The sequence below is a fragment of the Temnothorax nylanderi genome, unplaced genomic scaffold, assembly GCF_030848795.1.
Source record: "Temnothorax nylanderi isolate EJ_2023f unplaced genomic scaffold, tnyl_v1.0 TNYL_tig0040_pilon, whole genome shotgun sequence".
Classification (NCBI taxonomy): domain Eukaryota; kingdom Metazoa; phylum Arthropoda; class Insecta; order Hymenoptera; family Formicidae; genus Temnothorax; species Temnothorax nylanderi.
Window position 1 is genome coordinate 232,501 of NW_027249102.1, and position 13,943 is coordinate 246,443.

General features: G+C 41.9%; 2 protein-coding genes across 10 annotated transcripts in view; one reads left to right on the plus strand and one right to left on the minus strand.

Moving 5' to 3' along the window:
* The window catches only part of LOC139771479 (ankyrin repeat domain-containing protein 16), a 4,958-nt gene extending 4,602 nt beyond the window's left edge, over window positions 1–356 (plus strand). Inside the window, exon 3 of the mRNA XM_071704291.1 lies at window positions 1–356. This exon is cut by the window's left edge and continues 25 nt beyond it. Within this exon, the coding sequence (XP_071560392.1) occupies window positions 1–334 (334 nt within the window). The 3' untranslated portion in view covers window positions 335–356.
* A 255-nt stretch (window positions 357–611) lies between these two features.
* The window catches only part of LOC139771477 (latrophilin Cirl), a 447,191-nt gene continuing 433,859 nt past the window's right edge, over window positions 612–13,943 (minus strand). For 8 of the 9 annotated variants that reach the window (XM_071704284.1, XM_071704285.1, XM_071704290.1 and 5 more), the window contains 2 exons: window positions 11,739–11,936; window positions 612–9,406 (listed from right to left, as the gene is read on the minus strand). In XM_071704284.1, the coding sequence (XP_071560385.1) occupies window positions 8,525–9,406; window positions 11,739–11,936 (1,080 nt within the window). In that variant the 3' untranslated portion in view covers window positions 612–8,524. The remainder of the gene's footprint in view (window positions 9,407–11,738; window positions 11,937–13,943) is intronic. The other variant, XM_071704289.1, reaches the window with a different exon arrangement.

A 13,943-nucleotide genomic window follows, 5' to 3' on the forward strand; every position in this document is an offset into this window, starting at 1 on the left:
TAATTTGCTCGTCGCATCCAATGCAAATCTTCTGAATGCACGGGACTCTTCAGGCTCCTCGCCGCTCCACGAAGCGGTAAAGCACGGAAACTTGGATGCGACGAAGTGCATCGTATCTCTGGGCGCCGATGTCACCCTCCTAGACAATGTCGATCAAACTATTCTACACGTTTCCGCATCGACTGGCAATGCGGAAGCTGTTGAGTACATTTTGGAGCATAATCTGATCGACGTAAATTGCGAGGCTTCTTTTGGAATCACACCGCTGATGCTAGCTCGTAGGAATAATCATAGCGACGTTGTTAAAATTCTCATTGGGTATGGCGCTAAATAATAAAATATTTATACGTAATAAATACTTGTTGTTATTACACAATTTTTTTTACATACTCTTGTATTTAATAAATTGCACGAGTTAAACGCATAAGTGATACAAGACAACATTTTTATTACTTCGATATCTTTTGTGCGTCTCTTACAACTAAATCTGTTTTTTACTTCTCTTTTAAAAAATATGTTTTTCATGATTTTATTAAGGTAGGATTTTATTAATCTAACTTTCAATGGCTCTTACTGTAATTATGACTAAGGATAAAAGAAAGGCGGGTGGATTTTATTCAGAGATTGGTACACATTTATTTATCCTTTGTTTTTCCTTGTATCAGACAGTTTTAAAGAAGCATACAAAAATCAGGAAACGGAGGCTCTTATTAGTTCGGAGATACCTAGGCTTTACATTCTTCTTCGTCCTCTACCATTACTTTCCCTCCTCTTCGTTAAACTTTCTTTCCTTTTTTAGCGTGCGCAGGCAGGCGACGTAGTACAGAAGACTCATGCGTGTACTATTAAGTGTGCGCGTGCTTAAACCTTAGAACGCTAACGTAATTAACAATTAGTATTAACACTTTGCGACATATGATCTCGAACAAAGAGAAGCGATACAAAAGAAAACAATTCGCAGAAGTTTGAAAAAAAAACTAACAATTACCGTAATAAGTAATTGCTCTTATTTTATCGCTAACGCCGGATCGTTTGAAATAAAATTCCTTTAGATTGCTACGAAAGTACTAATCGCGATGCCACAAAGTGTTAAAAAGCTTTTATTTTTTTCATAAAACGTAATTGCAAAATAAAGAGAAAATATCGTTGGTCGTCATTGATATAAACCTTATTTATGCATTAATTATGAGGAATATATCAATAGACAAACAAAGAATTGGCATCTGAGAATGGTGAACTGATGGCTCTGGTTAGCGTTCTAGCGTTAAGTATCGTTTACATCATCGAAAGAAAAACGTAAAAAATAAAATCACAGAATTGTATGAATTATCTGCGATCGCGTGGACCTTAAAAATCTACGATCTTCGCGACTTTCTCGATTCGACGGTTTGGGAGAAGGAGATGGCCGGAAGCGGATTAAGCCTTTTCCCTCTATTGACACATCTCTAAGTACCAGCAAACTTTAAATAGTAATCAGTCGTAGTAGTCGCAGAAGAAATATATAATATGGCTATTATTATTAACTATACTAAATACAGTATAGTCGTATAGCATAATGTAATACTATGGTACGCGACTATCGTCAAGCTATACCGGATAGTATAGTCAACCGTCACTGTTACGCTGTTTCTGGGGCTTGGAGATATCAATAGTAGGCTAAGAATTAATTAACGCTACCCGCAATTATTGCGCCTACTGCAGAGACCGTCCACTTTGATGCCCCATGCGACCGCGATTTACGTTGAAGAAATAAGTATATATGAAACAAGTGTAAAGTAATTACGCGGTGAACTCGCGATCTTCCATTCATTCACTGCAAATTACAGTATATACAGTATACGGGACGCAAATATTACTTCGTAAGAGGCTCCAAAAATGTTTCTAATCGGTCCTGGAAGGCGGCGATAAATCGACAGAGGATGATTTTTTTTTTAGCTATGCCCGACGCATTTTCATCTCTTCCACTTCAAAAAATGAAAGCTTATCCGCTAAGTATCTCGCAGGACGAAGTTAGGAGACTTACGGAGAAGGGGGGGGGGGTTCTAAGTGAAGGATCGGGAGATGGAGCGGATAATAACGGATCGTTACGTTAGAAGAAGAAACATCTCGATTGAAACGATCAATTAATCTTGCGCCTTTTTTTCTTACCGCGGGAAACCTGGGCGGGAATAAGAAGAAGAGGTGAAAAGAGAGTGGTCTTACGGAGGGAGGGGCAGGGGGAGGAAGATATTTACATTTATAAAACGGCTAAGGATAAAACATGCACTGTACATCGTCTGTCCGTATTCGATTAACGCCGCACACGCGTCCTCCCCTTATCCTTTGATCCTTTCTCGCGCAGCGATACACATGTGGACGAGTGTGCTCGACTACGTTTTGTTTTGTTCTTTCTTTCTTTTCGGTTTTACACTCGAGACACTCAGATCGTAATCCGTAAAATCCAAGATCCGCTCTCCGAACTCATTTTCGCACATAAAACTATATGTCTCGTAAGATTCGCCTTGAATATAATTTTACGTTTAAAGCGAATCACAAGAGAGAGCGAGGCTCTAGATATAATTTTATACTCAAAACACCAGGATGGCCTCATATAGATTCTCTTCCTCGAGAGAAAAAAAGACCGCTTTAAATATAACTTTATATTTAAAATAAATATGAAAAATTCTAGCGAAAAATGCGAAAAGGATCACCAAGTAGAAATTTCGCGTCCGAGATGTGGACTCGGCGAGTTTCGATCCCAACCGTCTCGTTTTACCTCTCCGTCGTCAGCCTACTTTTAGTGGAGTTTGTTATAAATATCCAACGATTACTTGGGCTCTTTAATATTTTACTTCCTTTCGCTTAGTTTATTTACACATTAACTAATACGCGTTGGGACTTAAGTTAAGATCCGCCATGCGCGCGTCATCCGCGCCGCGTCACCGATAATACATAATAGCTCGTAATAGCGTCGCTACTTACTAGTAAACTTACCCTAGGTATGCTCTCTTTCCGCGTGTCTATCGGTCATCAATCTCAGGGGTCTCTCGCATCCTCTCGCTATACTCTCGATCTCTCGCGCTCGCGCTCCACTTTACATTACAAGTATTCCAACATGTACAAAGCCCTATTTACATTTATGTACATACAGCTCTCTCGCACTCCGGAGTCCTTCGCGACATTGATAACGCTTCGTGTACGAACGTGTCCACGCGCGGTGTCCGTGTTCGTGCACGCGATGAAACTTCTAGTTCGGGACGCCTCGAACTGGGACGCGTCCTCTGCCGCATTCTCGTCGCATGTTTAATACTAAACGCGAATGTGCGCTCGCCGCAAGTTTGGCGGCTAAAGTTTGCAGACGTTTGATTTTTCTCGCGCAAGATCGTCGCCGTTTTCATCCGTTAAAGATGCGTCGAGAATACGGACTTTTGTCTCTCGTCTCTGACACGCTGTGATCGACTTTCGGGCCCACGACGGCCTTTTTCCTCCCTTCCTAAGTTCGCACGAACGTCGAACGGATGGAATGTGGGTGCTTTCAACAATTGCCTGGCAATTATACGTTATGCGGCTGAGGCTCGTAATTCCCCCGGTCGTAGAAAATTATACACACAAGCTACCTCTTTCTGGTTTAATTGCTCTCTGGTAAATCAGTCATGGCGAAACTTAAACTCTAAGCAGCTCGTAATCCCCGGATCGTATAATCGCAGCTTTAAGAAATGATCTGATAAGAAAATGCGGCGTTGAATCGAATTCGATAGTAAAGGGATGTCGGCATCCTTGATTATACGTATTAAAAGACTGTATAAATATTTATGTTAGATAACGTTTTTTTAAGAGGCGATTATCCCGATTGACTGACGTAAGAAATCTTAAAAGTTCTTTTATAAAGATACAACTAAATAATAATGTTTATCTATTTCACAATATTCTTCGCAAGGATTTTATTTAAAAAAAAATAATTTTTATAACTGGTGATCTTGCTAAGTTACCGATAAGTCGTATTTATAACGTTTTCATTTAGTTTAATTTGTGTTAATTTATAAAAACTCACTTAAATTTTATCTTTGTGATATGACACGTCGCATTCGTAGAGATTAAATTATTTATTATCCTGCTTTTCTGCGAATCTCACTAATAACAGATATAAATCGCCTCTGATAATATTCGAGATGCAATATATAATTTGGTCGTGCCAATTAATGTCAGATGTGAGTGCAGAGCTTTTAACTCTTATCTTATAAACTTTTACATAGCAAACACCATCTGTGAAGGCTACCGATATGCTGACATTCCTCGTGTTGAGTGCTTAAAAAAATCATTGATGGACACATGCTTCGGAACGCCGGAATGAGCAATTACACTTTTTTTCTAATTGCTCGGGACACATTTACACACTTAACATAGCTGGTACCCCTAATGCGATTATCACTATTACAATTCTCCTATATGCGTGTTTCTCATGAGCGAGAAATAAATCAAGCAACCACGAAGTCGTGACATAGCGGACAAAGATACGTTGAACTTATCACACTTGCCGGTGCAATTTCCTCGTAACTTACTGTTTCGTGTTAAGCAAACCAAGTTAATCTTGTTAAATTAAATTTTAACTAAATAAAAATCTTGAACCTCTTTTAGATTTGATTATACTCTTTCATATTAGGAATGAATTTGTGTGTCAATACAAAATAAAATAAACGTTCAGATTTATAGAGGAATAAACGTTCTCTCGCACAAGGAAATTGTGATTTTAAATATTTGCAAGTATTTAATTATTATAGATATTATATAGTCCACTCAACGTAATTTCATCCACAATGTACCACATTTTAAGACCATCGAAGCTCGCTTTCGATACTCTTCTTCGGCGGACATTGTCCGACGAAGATCCTCCGTGGTTTCCGTCGTTGAAGACAACGAGGGACAGTTGGAAAAACGACAAACTCCCACTCGACACAATTTCCGCTCGCGATACAAAACACTCGGGGATGATAAAAATAAATAGCGCGCGCGCGCGGGATCCCTTGGTTACACGATTAGCTTAGCTCACGCGTTCTCACGTACACATACACGGTTTTGTTTAAAAAATAGTAAAAAACAGTGACTAAGTGTTTTCGCGCATTTTTCCACGTCGCTCGGGAAATCCGCTTGTATCACTAATATTTACCCGCCCACTTACGATTCCTGGGCCCTTCTTCTTACCATTTCTCTCTCACGCTTTCTCTCCCCCTCACAATAATAATAATATATCCGTTACTGTATACATACATATACATACATATACATACATATATATATTTATTTATTCACTTTTTTATTTATAAAAATAACGTTCTGGGACTAAAACGCAACGTTCCAAAGCGGCGCGCGACGAGGAGCTGCCACGTACGACTGATAAAGGCGCTCCAGCCATTGCCCCTCGATTTCTCCTTTGTTCTTCCCGCACGGGAGGAAATCTAATTTCCGGCCATCAGCGCCGAGAACACGCTCGTTATTTGCTCGTCGTAACGCAACTCGGCGAAAGCTCGCGCGAGGAACGCACCGAATGTCAGGACGAAGCCTCGCGCAGAATCGGCTTCAGGCAGAATATAAGTAAGTAGCTTCCTTTAGGTGGACAAATAAAAAAGATAATGCCAGAACGGACGTTTGCGTTGCAGCAGGTTATATTAATCGACACGTATCCTGGTGTTCTATATTCTACAAAAAAAATACTCGTATATAATTGGAATTAATTTTCTAATAGCCAGTTTTGTTGAATTATTTCGAGTGAAGAAACGTTATAAGTTGAGTTTTTAAAAGTTTTAATAAGTTATTAATGGTCTCGGGTACATCATTCATTTTTGTCTCCTTTGATTAAAATTAATACAAGAAAATGACCGCATGAATCATGTTACATCAATAAATATGTCAATAATATAGAAATATAAATATTTATAAAAATCAAGGAATATCAAAATAGCTTGTATTATGTTTTGATATATCATATTTACAGTACCTCTGTACCTGAGTTCCCATTTTGTAAAAGTAATATTAGACTGTTATAATTCTTTGTAATTCTTAATATTTTACATAAAAAGTGAGAAACAATTATTCTCAAAAACCGCGAAAAATTTTGAAAAAAAAAATAAAATACTTAATCTTAAGCTGCGCGTATGCCTGAAGCCGATTTATTCAAAACTCTTAAATAATTTACTTTCCAAATTTTATATAATGCGATTACCACGTTTGCCAGAAAGCGCTGAAATGAATCAACGGATAACGTCACGTGTGATGAGACTGCTCCAGTTGTATTACTTTATGTCACAATATAAAAAAATATCTTCATTCATGAAAAAAAAGGAAAAAAACATCATTATTTGTTCATTAAATTCTGAGACATTGGGTAAATTTCAATGCTTCTTTCGACGCGAAATTAATGTAGTGCCACAGCAATCTCACCTCAGATTAAGATACCGATTCCTTTATCGAGCCGTCGTCGATTCTGCGTAAGGATCGAGATACGGGCAATGTCGACTCTCGGCTTGTCGACGATACCGGCGCATCGTTAACGATTCGGCCGGCGGCGATATGTCTAGATCTATGTTACAATGTCTGGCTTCTCTAGATTTCGGATCCGCGCCGATCATCTACGCCTGAAAAGCTTTTGCACCGCCGAATACTTTTTACGGTATGCAGACTCGGAAGTGGCCGGACAAGAGACCGACTCGGCTCGTCCGTCGCATTGCGGCGATACGAGGGTACGGACGTTAAACGGGCCGTATCAAAGCCGCGGCTCGCCGTAACTAGATGCAAACGATACGTACGTCACGTTGTGATTTACACGCGGTTTACATTCGGCCACGGTGAGCCGCGTTTAATGCTACGATCAACACGACACCTAATATCGCCGGACGTGTGACGGCCGAGCCGTCGGGCTTGAATCCACTTACCGCATCTGAATACCGGCTTACGATACGCGGTTTGTGTCGTGTCCCGCAACCCTCCCCGACCCGTTTACAATCGTGCGGCGGTGTGGCACGGGTCCGGGAAGGGTTGACGCAGATGTGCCGAGTATCGGCGATGCTCACCGTAATATTTCCTCCCCCGAAGTCCGCCGCGCGCGCGAGGATAGGATTCGATTCGATCTCGATAACACTGTTGCTGGATGTTATTGCCGTGTATTAGATGAAATGATACCCGCAGAAACGACGCGCAGCACGTATGCTTCCCAATTCGATATCGACGAGACATTGCGAATTTTATGAAAAACTGGAATCGATAATCAGCATACCTAGGAAGTTAAAAAATAAATATTTCCAGCATTTCCAGTTTTTTTTTTTTTTTTTTTTTTTTTTTCATATAAGACGCATAAGATTTTCAATATACATGCAAAAAAAAAGAAAACAGAAATAATATTCTTTTAATTAAAAAAATGTAAAAATAAACAAATACGAGCTATTTAGAGAACTAAATATAGCATTTATTAAAATAAATAAAAAGACTTGATTGATTTAATAAAATCGCAGCGGTGAAGATATTGCGAGCACTTTAAATTCCAAATACTGAAATTTTTAGTATTTCTAAGAAGATGGCAAAGTTTTTGTAATAACGTAATATCTGTGCCAAACAGAAGTTAACATTAAATATCAATGCGTTGAATGACGTACGATAGATATCTTGCAAAAATTTCCACGAGCTGCTTTTCAACATCAACTAAGATAATAAAACTTTGGTTCGTTACGCTCGTATAAAATTTACAAAAACATCATGCTTAAACCCCGAATAAATCTCTTCGAAAGCCAATCTCCGCGCGGCTGCTTGCGGACTTCGCAAAAAAAACTCCCGTCTTCATCAGGACTCGTTACGTTCTGATCTTCTATTCGCGCACGCGGTTCGCCGATTCCAAACGCCCGATCACGACGGGCACACGTCATCGTCGTCGACTTAGCCTAAACGAGAGGTCCGCTACAATTGTGTTATACAGAGTCCGCGTCCGCGGTGGTACGCACTCACCCGCACATGTACACGGTATATCTTAAGAGAGACGGGGCGTCTGTTGGACGATGTGACAGCCTTAGTTGGACGCCCACCGATCTCGCATCACTCTCTCACATTCTCGCTCACTCTCTCTCTCTCTCTCTCTCTCACTCTCATCCTTTCTCTCCCTCCGTCTCGCTCGTCCGCGAGGAGACGTCCGATCGAATTTCCACCTGAACGGAGACAAGGGCGGCATTCCCTAGAACGCTCGCAATACGTCGATTATGGCTAAAACGCGACGATCTGCATCAAGACACCGTTGCGCTTACGCTTGAGCTAAAAAGCGGCACGTTCGTCTCCCGCGTGTCCTCTTCCCCGGCGCCCGGCTGGGAGCACGCCGATTATTTTCTTCAGGAACGAATCATCGATACCATCACCACCGTCACCCCCATCACCATCACGTAGTCCCGAAACCGTCCAGACGGTTCGCGCCATGCCGGGAGATCGACGATACCGTCTCCCAGGAAAGTCCGTCGTTCCTGCGCGAGGGAGACGAGGAAGGTTCCCCGGCCTGGGTCCTCGTCGTCGGGACCTAACACTCGCTGTAGGACGGCGGCGGCATTCCGCGACCCGTGTACATGTCCGTCTGCGGCTGCAGGTGACAAACGACGGTGTGCCCGTCCAGCACGGCCACCGTCCGCGTGTGGTCCTGCTGCGGCGGCATGCCGTATGCCGCCGGCAACCGCGGCAGATCCCCGAGCTCGTACCTGGCCTGCTGCCGGCGCAGCTTCTCCCAACAGGCGTTCAGGGTCCGCTCTACGGCCGGCCCGTACTCCGTCGAGTCGGCGTAGTGCGCGAGATTACCGCCGACCTGCCCGGGACCGCCGCCGCCGCCGCGCTCCGTCATCGCCTGGCCGTAGTGCACCAGGTTGCGATCGGCGGCGGGCGAGTACGGGATCAGCGGCCGGTGGTCGCCGTAACTCCTGGAGGACTGCCTGCTCATGTCGCTCTGTCGACGGCCGTCCTCGTCGGACATGTCCGACACCTGGATCTCGCCGGCGCCGACGATGCCGCCGATGCCGCTGCCGATGCCGCCGTTGTTGCTACCGTTGTTGCCGCCGACACCACCACCGCCGCCGCCGCCACGCTCGATCTCCTCGTACACCGGATCGTCCTCGTTGGTGAGGCCGCGCGGCAGATGCACGTGTTGCCCGTGGTGACCGTGCAGCTGATGATGCCCGGCGACCCCGCCGTTGCCGCGACCGTCCACGATCTCCGTATACGTGTGGTTGTACGGCATCGCGGCGCGTCTACCGCCGATCGTCCTGGTGCCGGTGTTCATCTCGCCGGCGTCGTTCGGCCCGCGTCTCCTGCCGGAGTGGCCGAGCGTCAGGGTGTTGTGCGTCCTCGGGGAGTCCTCCTGCTCGGAGCCGCCGTGTCCGGAGTCGCGGGAGTAGGACTTAAAAGAAATGTTCTGCGGAGAGAGAGTTAATTGGTTGATGTTAGAAGAATAGGCCAATGTACGTAGGAAGAGGCGGGTGGGATAACACTTCCACGTCCATTGAATTCTTTGTTGACACAAATACGTTGAAATGATCATTTTTAATGATTTTTAGAAATATAAGACATTCACGCGCAAACGACAGCAATGCATATCTGATAATAAGTATTGAACATGAGCTATGTCTCAGATAAATGAAAATAATATTTATGAGTGAATAATAAGTATATTATACATAAAAAATAAAAGATAAAAATTAATAGCTTTGAAAATTATATAAAAAAGTAATGCAATAATTTATCACTATACCTGACGCTATTAATCATTTAAACGTATGGGATTACCGAACGCAAAAGTGTTAAATTTATGAAACTCACGAGGATATTTTGCACAATTGAGCCGTTTTTATTTCATCGATCATCACTCGATCGATGGATTAATCAAAGAATGTTGAAGATATCTCTTCAAATATTAGCGTTTAATATTTATATAATAAAAAATAGCGCTACTTTCAAATGAAACGGCTCAATTGATGATCGCGCATGCATGAGAGGAGAGACGAGCGAGAAAGTTCCACTCGCATTACACGAGGACCGTATTTCACGGTTAATCATCCTCCTCTCTTCATTGTGCAGCCAAAAAAATTAAAACAACACGTAACATAAACCAAGGCACACAAGATGAGCTACACACAATTCATGACAGGATAAATGGAGCACTGTGTTCTGATATAAAACGTCATAACCGTGTATTCGCATTTGTTCCCGCGCGCCGGACGCGCATTAGAATATGAAAAAAAAAGAGAAAGGGGCAGGGGCAGGTATACCGGAAGAGCGACATGGCTTATTCCATAACATCTCCGTCTCTTTTGGCTTTACTTCAGCCGGGTGCTCATCAATCACCGCGTTTTGCTGTATCGGGCTAACTTAACGAGCATCGCTAAAAGTAAAAGTATAAAAACGAAGTACAACAGTACCTACATAAGTGCGTTTAACAAAAGAGTTCAAGATTAAGAACGAAACAGTCTTACATTAAATATATGTCCATTAAATAAGTCTCTTTCCTTTGCAACAAAGGACATAAAAGAGTTAATTTCAATAATTTATGAGATTTTATTACTTACATTGTATCTTGTAAATAAAGTAAAAAAGTTAAATCGTTTTCAAATATCATGATATAATTCTTATTTCTTTGCATTCAACGAACAAGTATCATCATTCTGTAACTCAAAGGTAAAAGGATAAGATAATTCATATTTGGATAGAAAATCTGTTCCGTCTTACTAAATTACAGAAAAACGTCGCTTGTTTCAGTCCCATATATAACCGAAAAAGATTGGGAAGAGATTGCAAACGGTGGATTATGGCGCAAGCTATGTCGCAAACGTAAAAAATAATCTCACTTTACACGTCGACAAAGTGTGTCTCCGCATCTCCATGCTCAATATTCGGATCAGGTTCACTCCTAGGATGCGTAAGGGTGACTAGGTGCTGTGCATGAGTGAAAATTAATACCGCACACCATGCAGAAATAAGAGAGAGAGAGAGAGAAAGAGAGAGACCAAAAGACACACGGTGTACCGGAGACGGCTCTAGTTTTAGCAAAACTTTCAGCAAAAATATTACTTATAGGTAACTATATACTTAACAACCAAGATTTTTGAAATTAAAATTTAGTTCAGCGAGGTCTTTATATTTCCGCAAATGTTAAGGGGATACTTAGCAAAACCCAAGAAACTAAATGCTCGCGGATACGAGGATAGTGATTTTCGAGGTATTTGCAAACGCGCGGACTACATACTCAATTAGTGTACTTCTCACAAATACAAGATCCTCGCAAATACAAAGACCGTAGTTTGGCTCTTGCAAACGCAAACTGCTTGCCGACGTGAAGATCGTACTTAGGATATCATCAATGCGGAAACAGCGGTTTAGCAAATCCTTGCGAACGTACGGATCATGATATCAGTGAGATATTCGCAAATGGCGAAGCTATGATTTCGAAACGCCGTAGTTCGACGCTGTTAGACTTTTCCATACATTGTTCAAAAGTAAGGAGACTATCATTTAAACAATTTAAAGCAACAATGAATTTTTACCTTAAATTATAACAAATTTTTAATTATTTTAATAATTTAAATAACATAATTGCAATCTGTTAATCTCTGACTTACGTGCATTAAATAAAAGTGCTTTTATCAAGATGAAATAATACAAAAGTTTACAATCGCAAAGTTCGTCTTACGTTAGAGCCGCCCCCCAAAGTTGAGAAACACATCGTGCGAATTTAGCGGTGAATTAGTTACCTTCCACATGAGGTTTTTGTTAAGGTGGCCCCAAGTGGCAGTGGCAGATTTGGGGATATTGGGAGCTGAGGGTAAGAAGGCGTGACGTGCGTACGGCAGGGTGGCCACGATGTGAGCCTCGGTCGAGGCAGGTTCACCCGGCACCGTTACTGCCGGCTGCCTATCGACTATCGCCCAGCTTCGACCGGATACCAAATACTGCAAAAGCAACCAATCCGCCATTCCCTCTTAACCCTTCGTTTACTGATGGGCGGCAGGGCTAGCCCTGTCAGTGTCGCTCGTGATTCAGTGTATATACGTGTATTAATGGATTAGTCTCTGGATAATTGTCCTATGCGTAATCACCGACCGAAAAATCGAGATGTATTATTAAATGATTAGATTATATATGAAATATATTTGCGTAGATTCAATGCAGATGATTCGGGTCAGTAAACAAAGGGTTTCTCAGCTAACAATTGCATTGATTTTGGGAAACAATTCCGCTTCACCAGAATTGTAGAAGAAGATATTGGATAAATTTGCCGTGATGTAAAAATAACGGATTAAAGAATTGAAGAATATACTATTTCTTTGGGAGAACTTGGACAGAATTAATATCTCTTTTTTGTTTCAATCTTTCCAACTCTGTGCGACTCTAATCAAAAGAATATACGTTATTTTTTATATTTTAGAAAAAAAATGATTTGATTTTTAATTATCAAAATATGAAATACTAGAAATTAAAGAATTATATTTAACGCTAGCTTCAATTAACAAAAAATATGGCTATATTCTTGTCCGTAAATACACCGTAATCCAAATTGAAATCACCGGGCCGAGAGAACACCTTAAGCCTCTCGATCGATGAAGCAACGGGACAAAAGAGAGACCTCGTGCGCCAATTAGGATACATAATTGTGTGGATACGGTGCGCGTAGATCTCGCGCGACACGAGCAGACACGAGGGAGATATGCGCGCTGTATACATCTAGCATTCCAGCGATATCTCGGCTACCTCGGCGTGCGGTACCGGAAGCGGAACGGATTTAACTCGTGCGGGAGCAAATCTACGACGTAGCGCTCTGAGATACGCGACGTCGACACGCACGCTGAAGGATTCTCCCCGGACACATCGCGGGGGCCTCCCTCCCTCCGCCCTTCGGCGGGACGAGAGTCTGTTGCGCAAGAACGACACGTGATTGCACCTGTTTCGAGACTCTATAGGGACGGGTCACGCGACCGCTACAGCCGGACTTCCGGTCCGAACGAAACCTACGACCTGCGGTTCTGACACAAGTCGAGAAAGAGTGCCGGACGATGCCTTTCGCTTGGATGACTCGTCTTCAAAGAAAATGGCGAAGTTCATTTAGACTGAAAGATCTTCAAGACAAGAAAAAGTCAAAGAAGATCTCCACACTCAGGGAATTAAATCATCTAATGAATTGATGGGCATTCCGATTTAAGAAGTTGATTCGAGAGATAGTAAGTTTTTAAAAGGTATAAATGTGTTAAGTTTAGTTGGATTGTTTCATACTAAACTTTTTAATCCACATGATTTTCGGCAACTAAATAGTCGCCAATCATCTGAGAATCGTCTTTATACTTTACCTCGTCGCGTGGATATGCGGTTTGGCGTTAATCAGCGAAACGCATCCAACGATAGGGATAAAGAGAAAGAGAGAAAGAGCGAAAGTGGCCGGTGAATGAGCATGTGTGATGCGGTGAAGGTGTGACAAATGTAACGGATTGGTTCGCGCGGATTTTCCTCGCCCGTACCTCTCCTTTTTTTCCCTTCATTTTCCATTAAGTGACTGATCGTGTGGGTGAGTGCCTGAGCGAGCATTTGAGCGCCTTTTAATCCTTCACACTTGAAACACCAATCCGATTGCCGATTCTTTGTTGCTTTCATTATTACCACAATTAATCTAATTTTTATAAAATTGATATAAAGTTTATCTACTAAATTTATCGTTTGCCTCCTCATAACATCGCTTTTCAACAATACAATAATAAAAAGACATTATTTTTTAATGATAAAGATAAATATACGAATTTTCCCTTTCTACTAACAAGCTGCTGAATAATTTTGCTCGCTCAAGTTGCGATACATAAATGCATTAACAAATATAATTTTGTAACACTCTGTCCTGTTCAATCGGTAATATGACAAGTGCAAAGGGTTAAACGTACGTTTCTCAGCGTGTGAAACATGTCGGCAAGTTC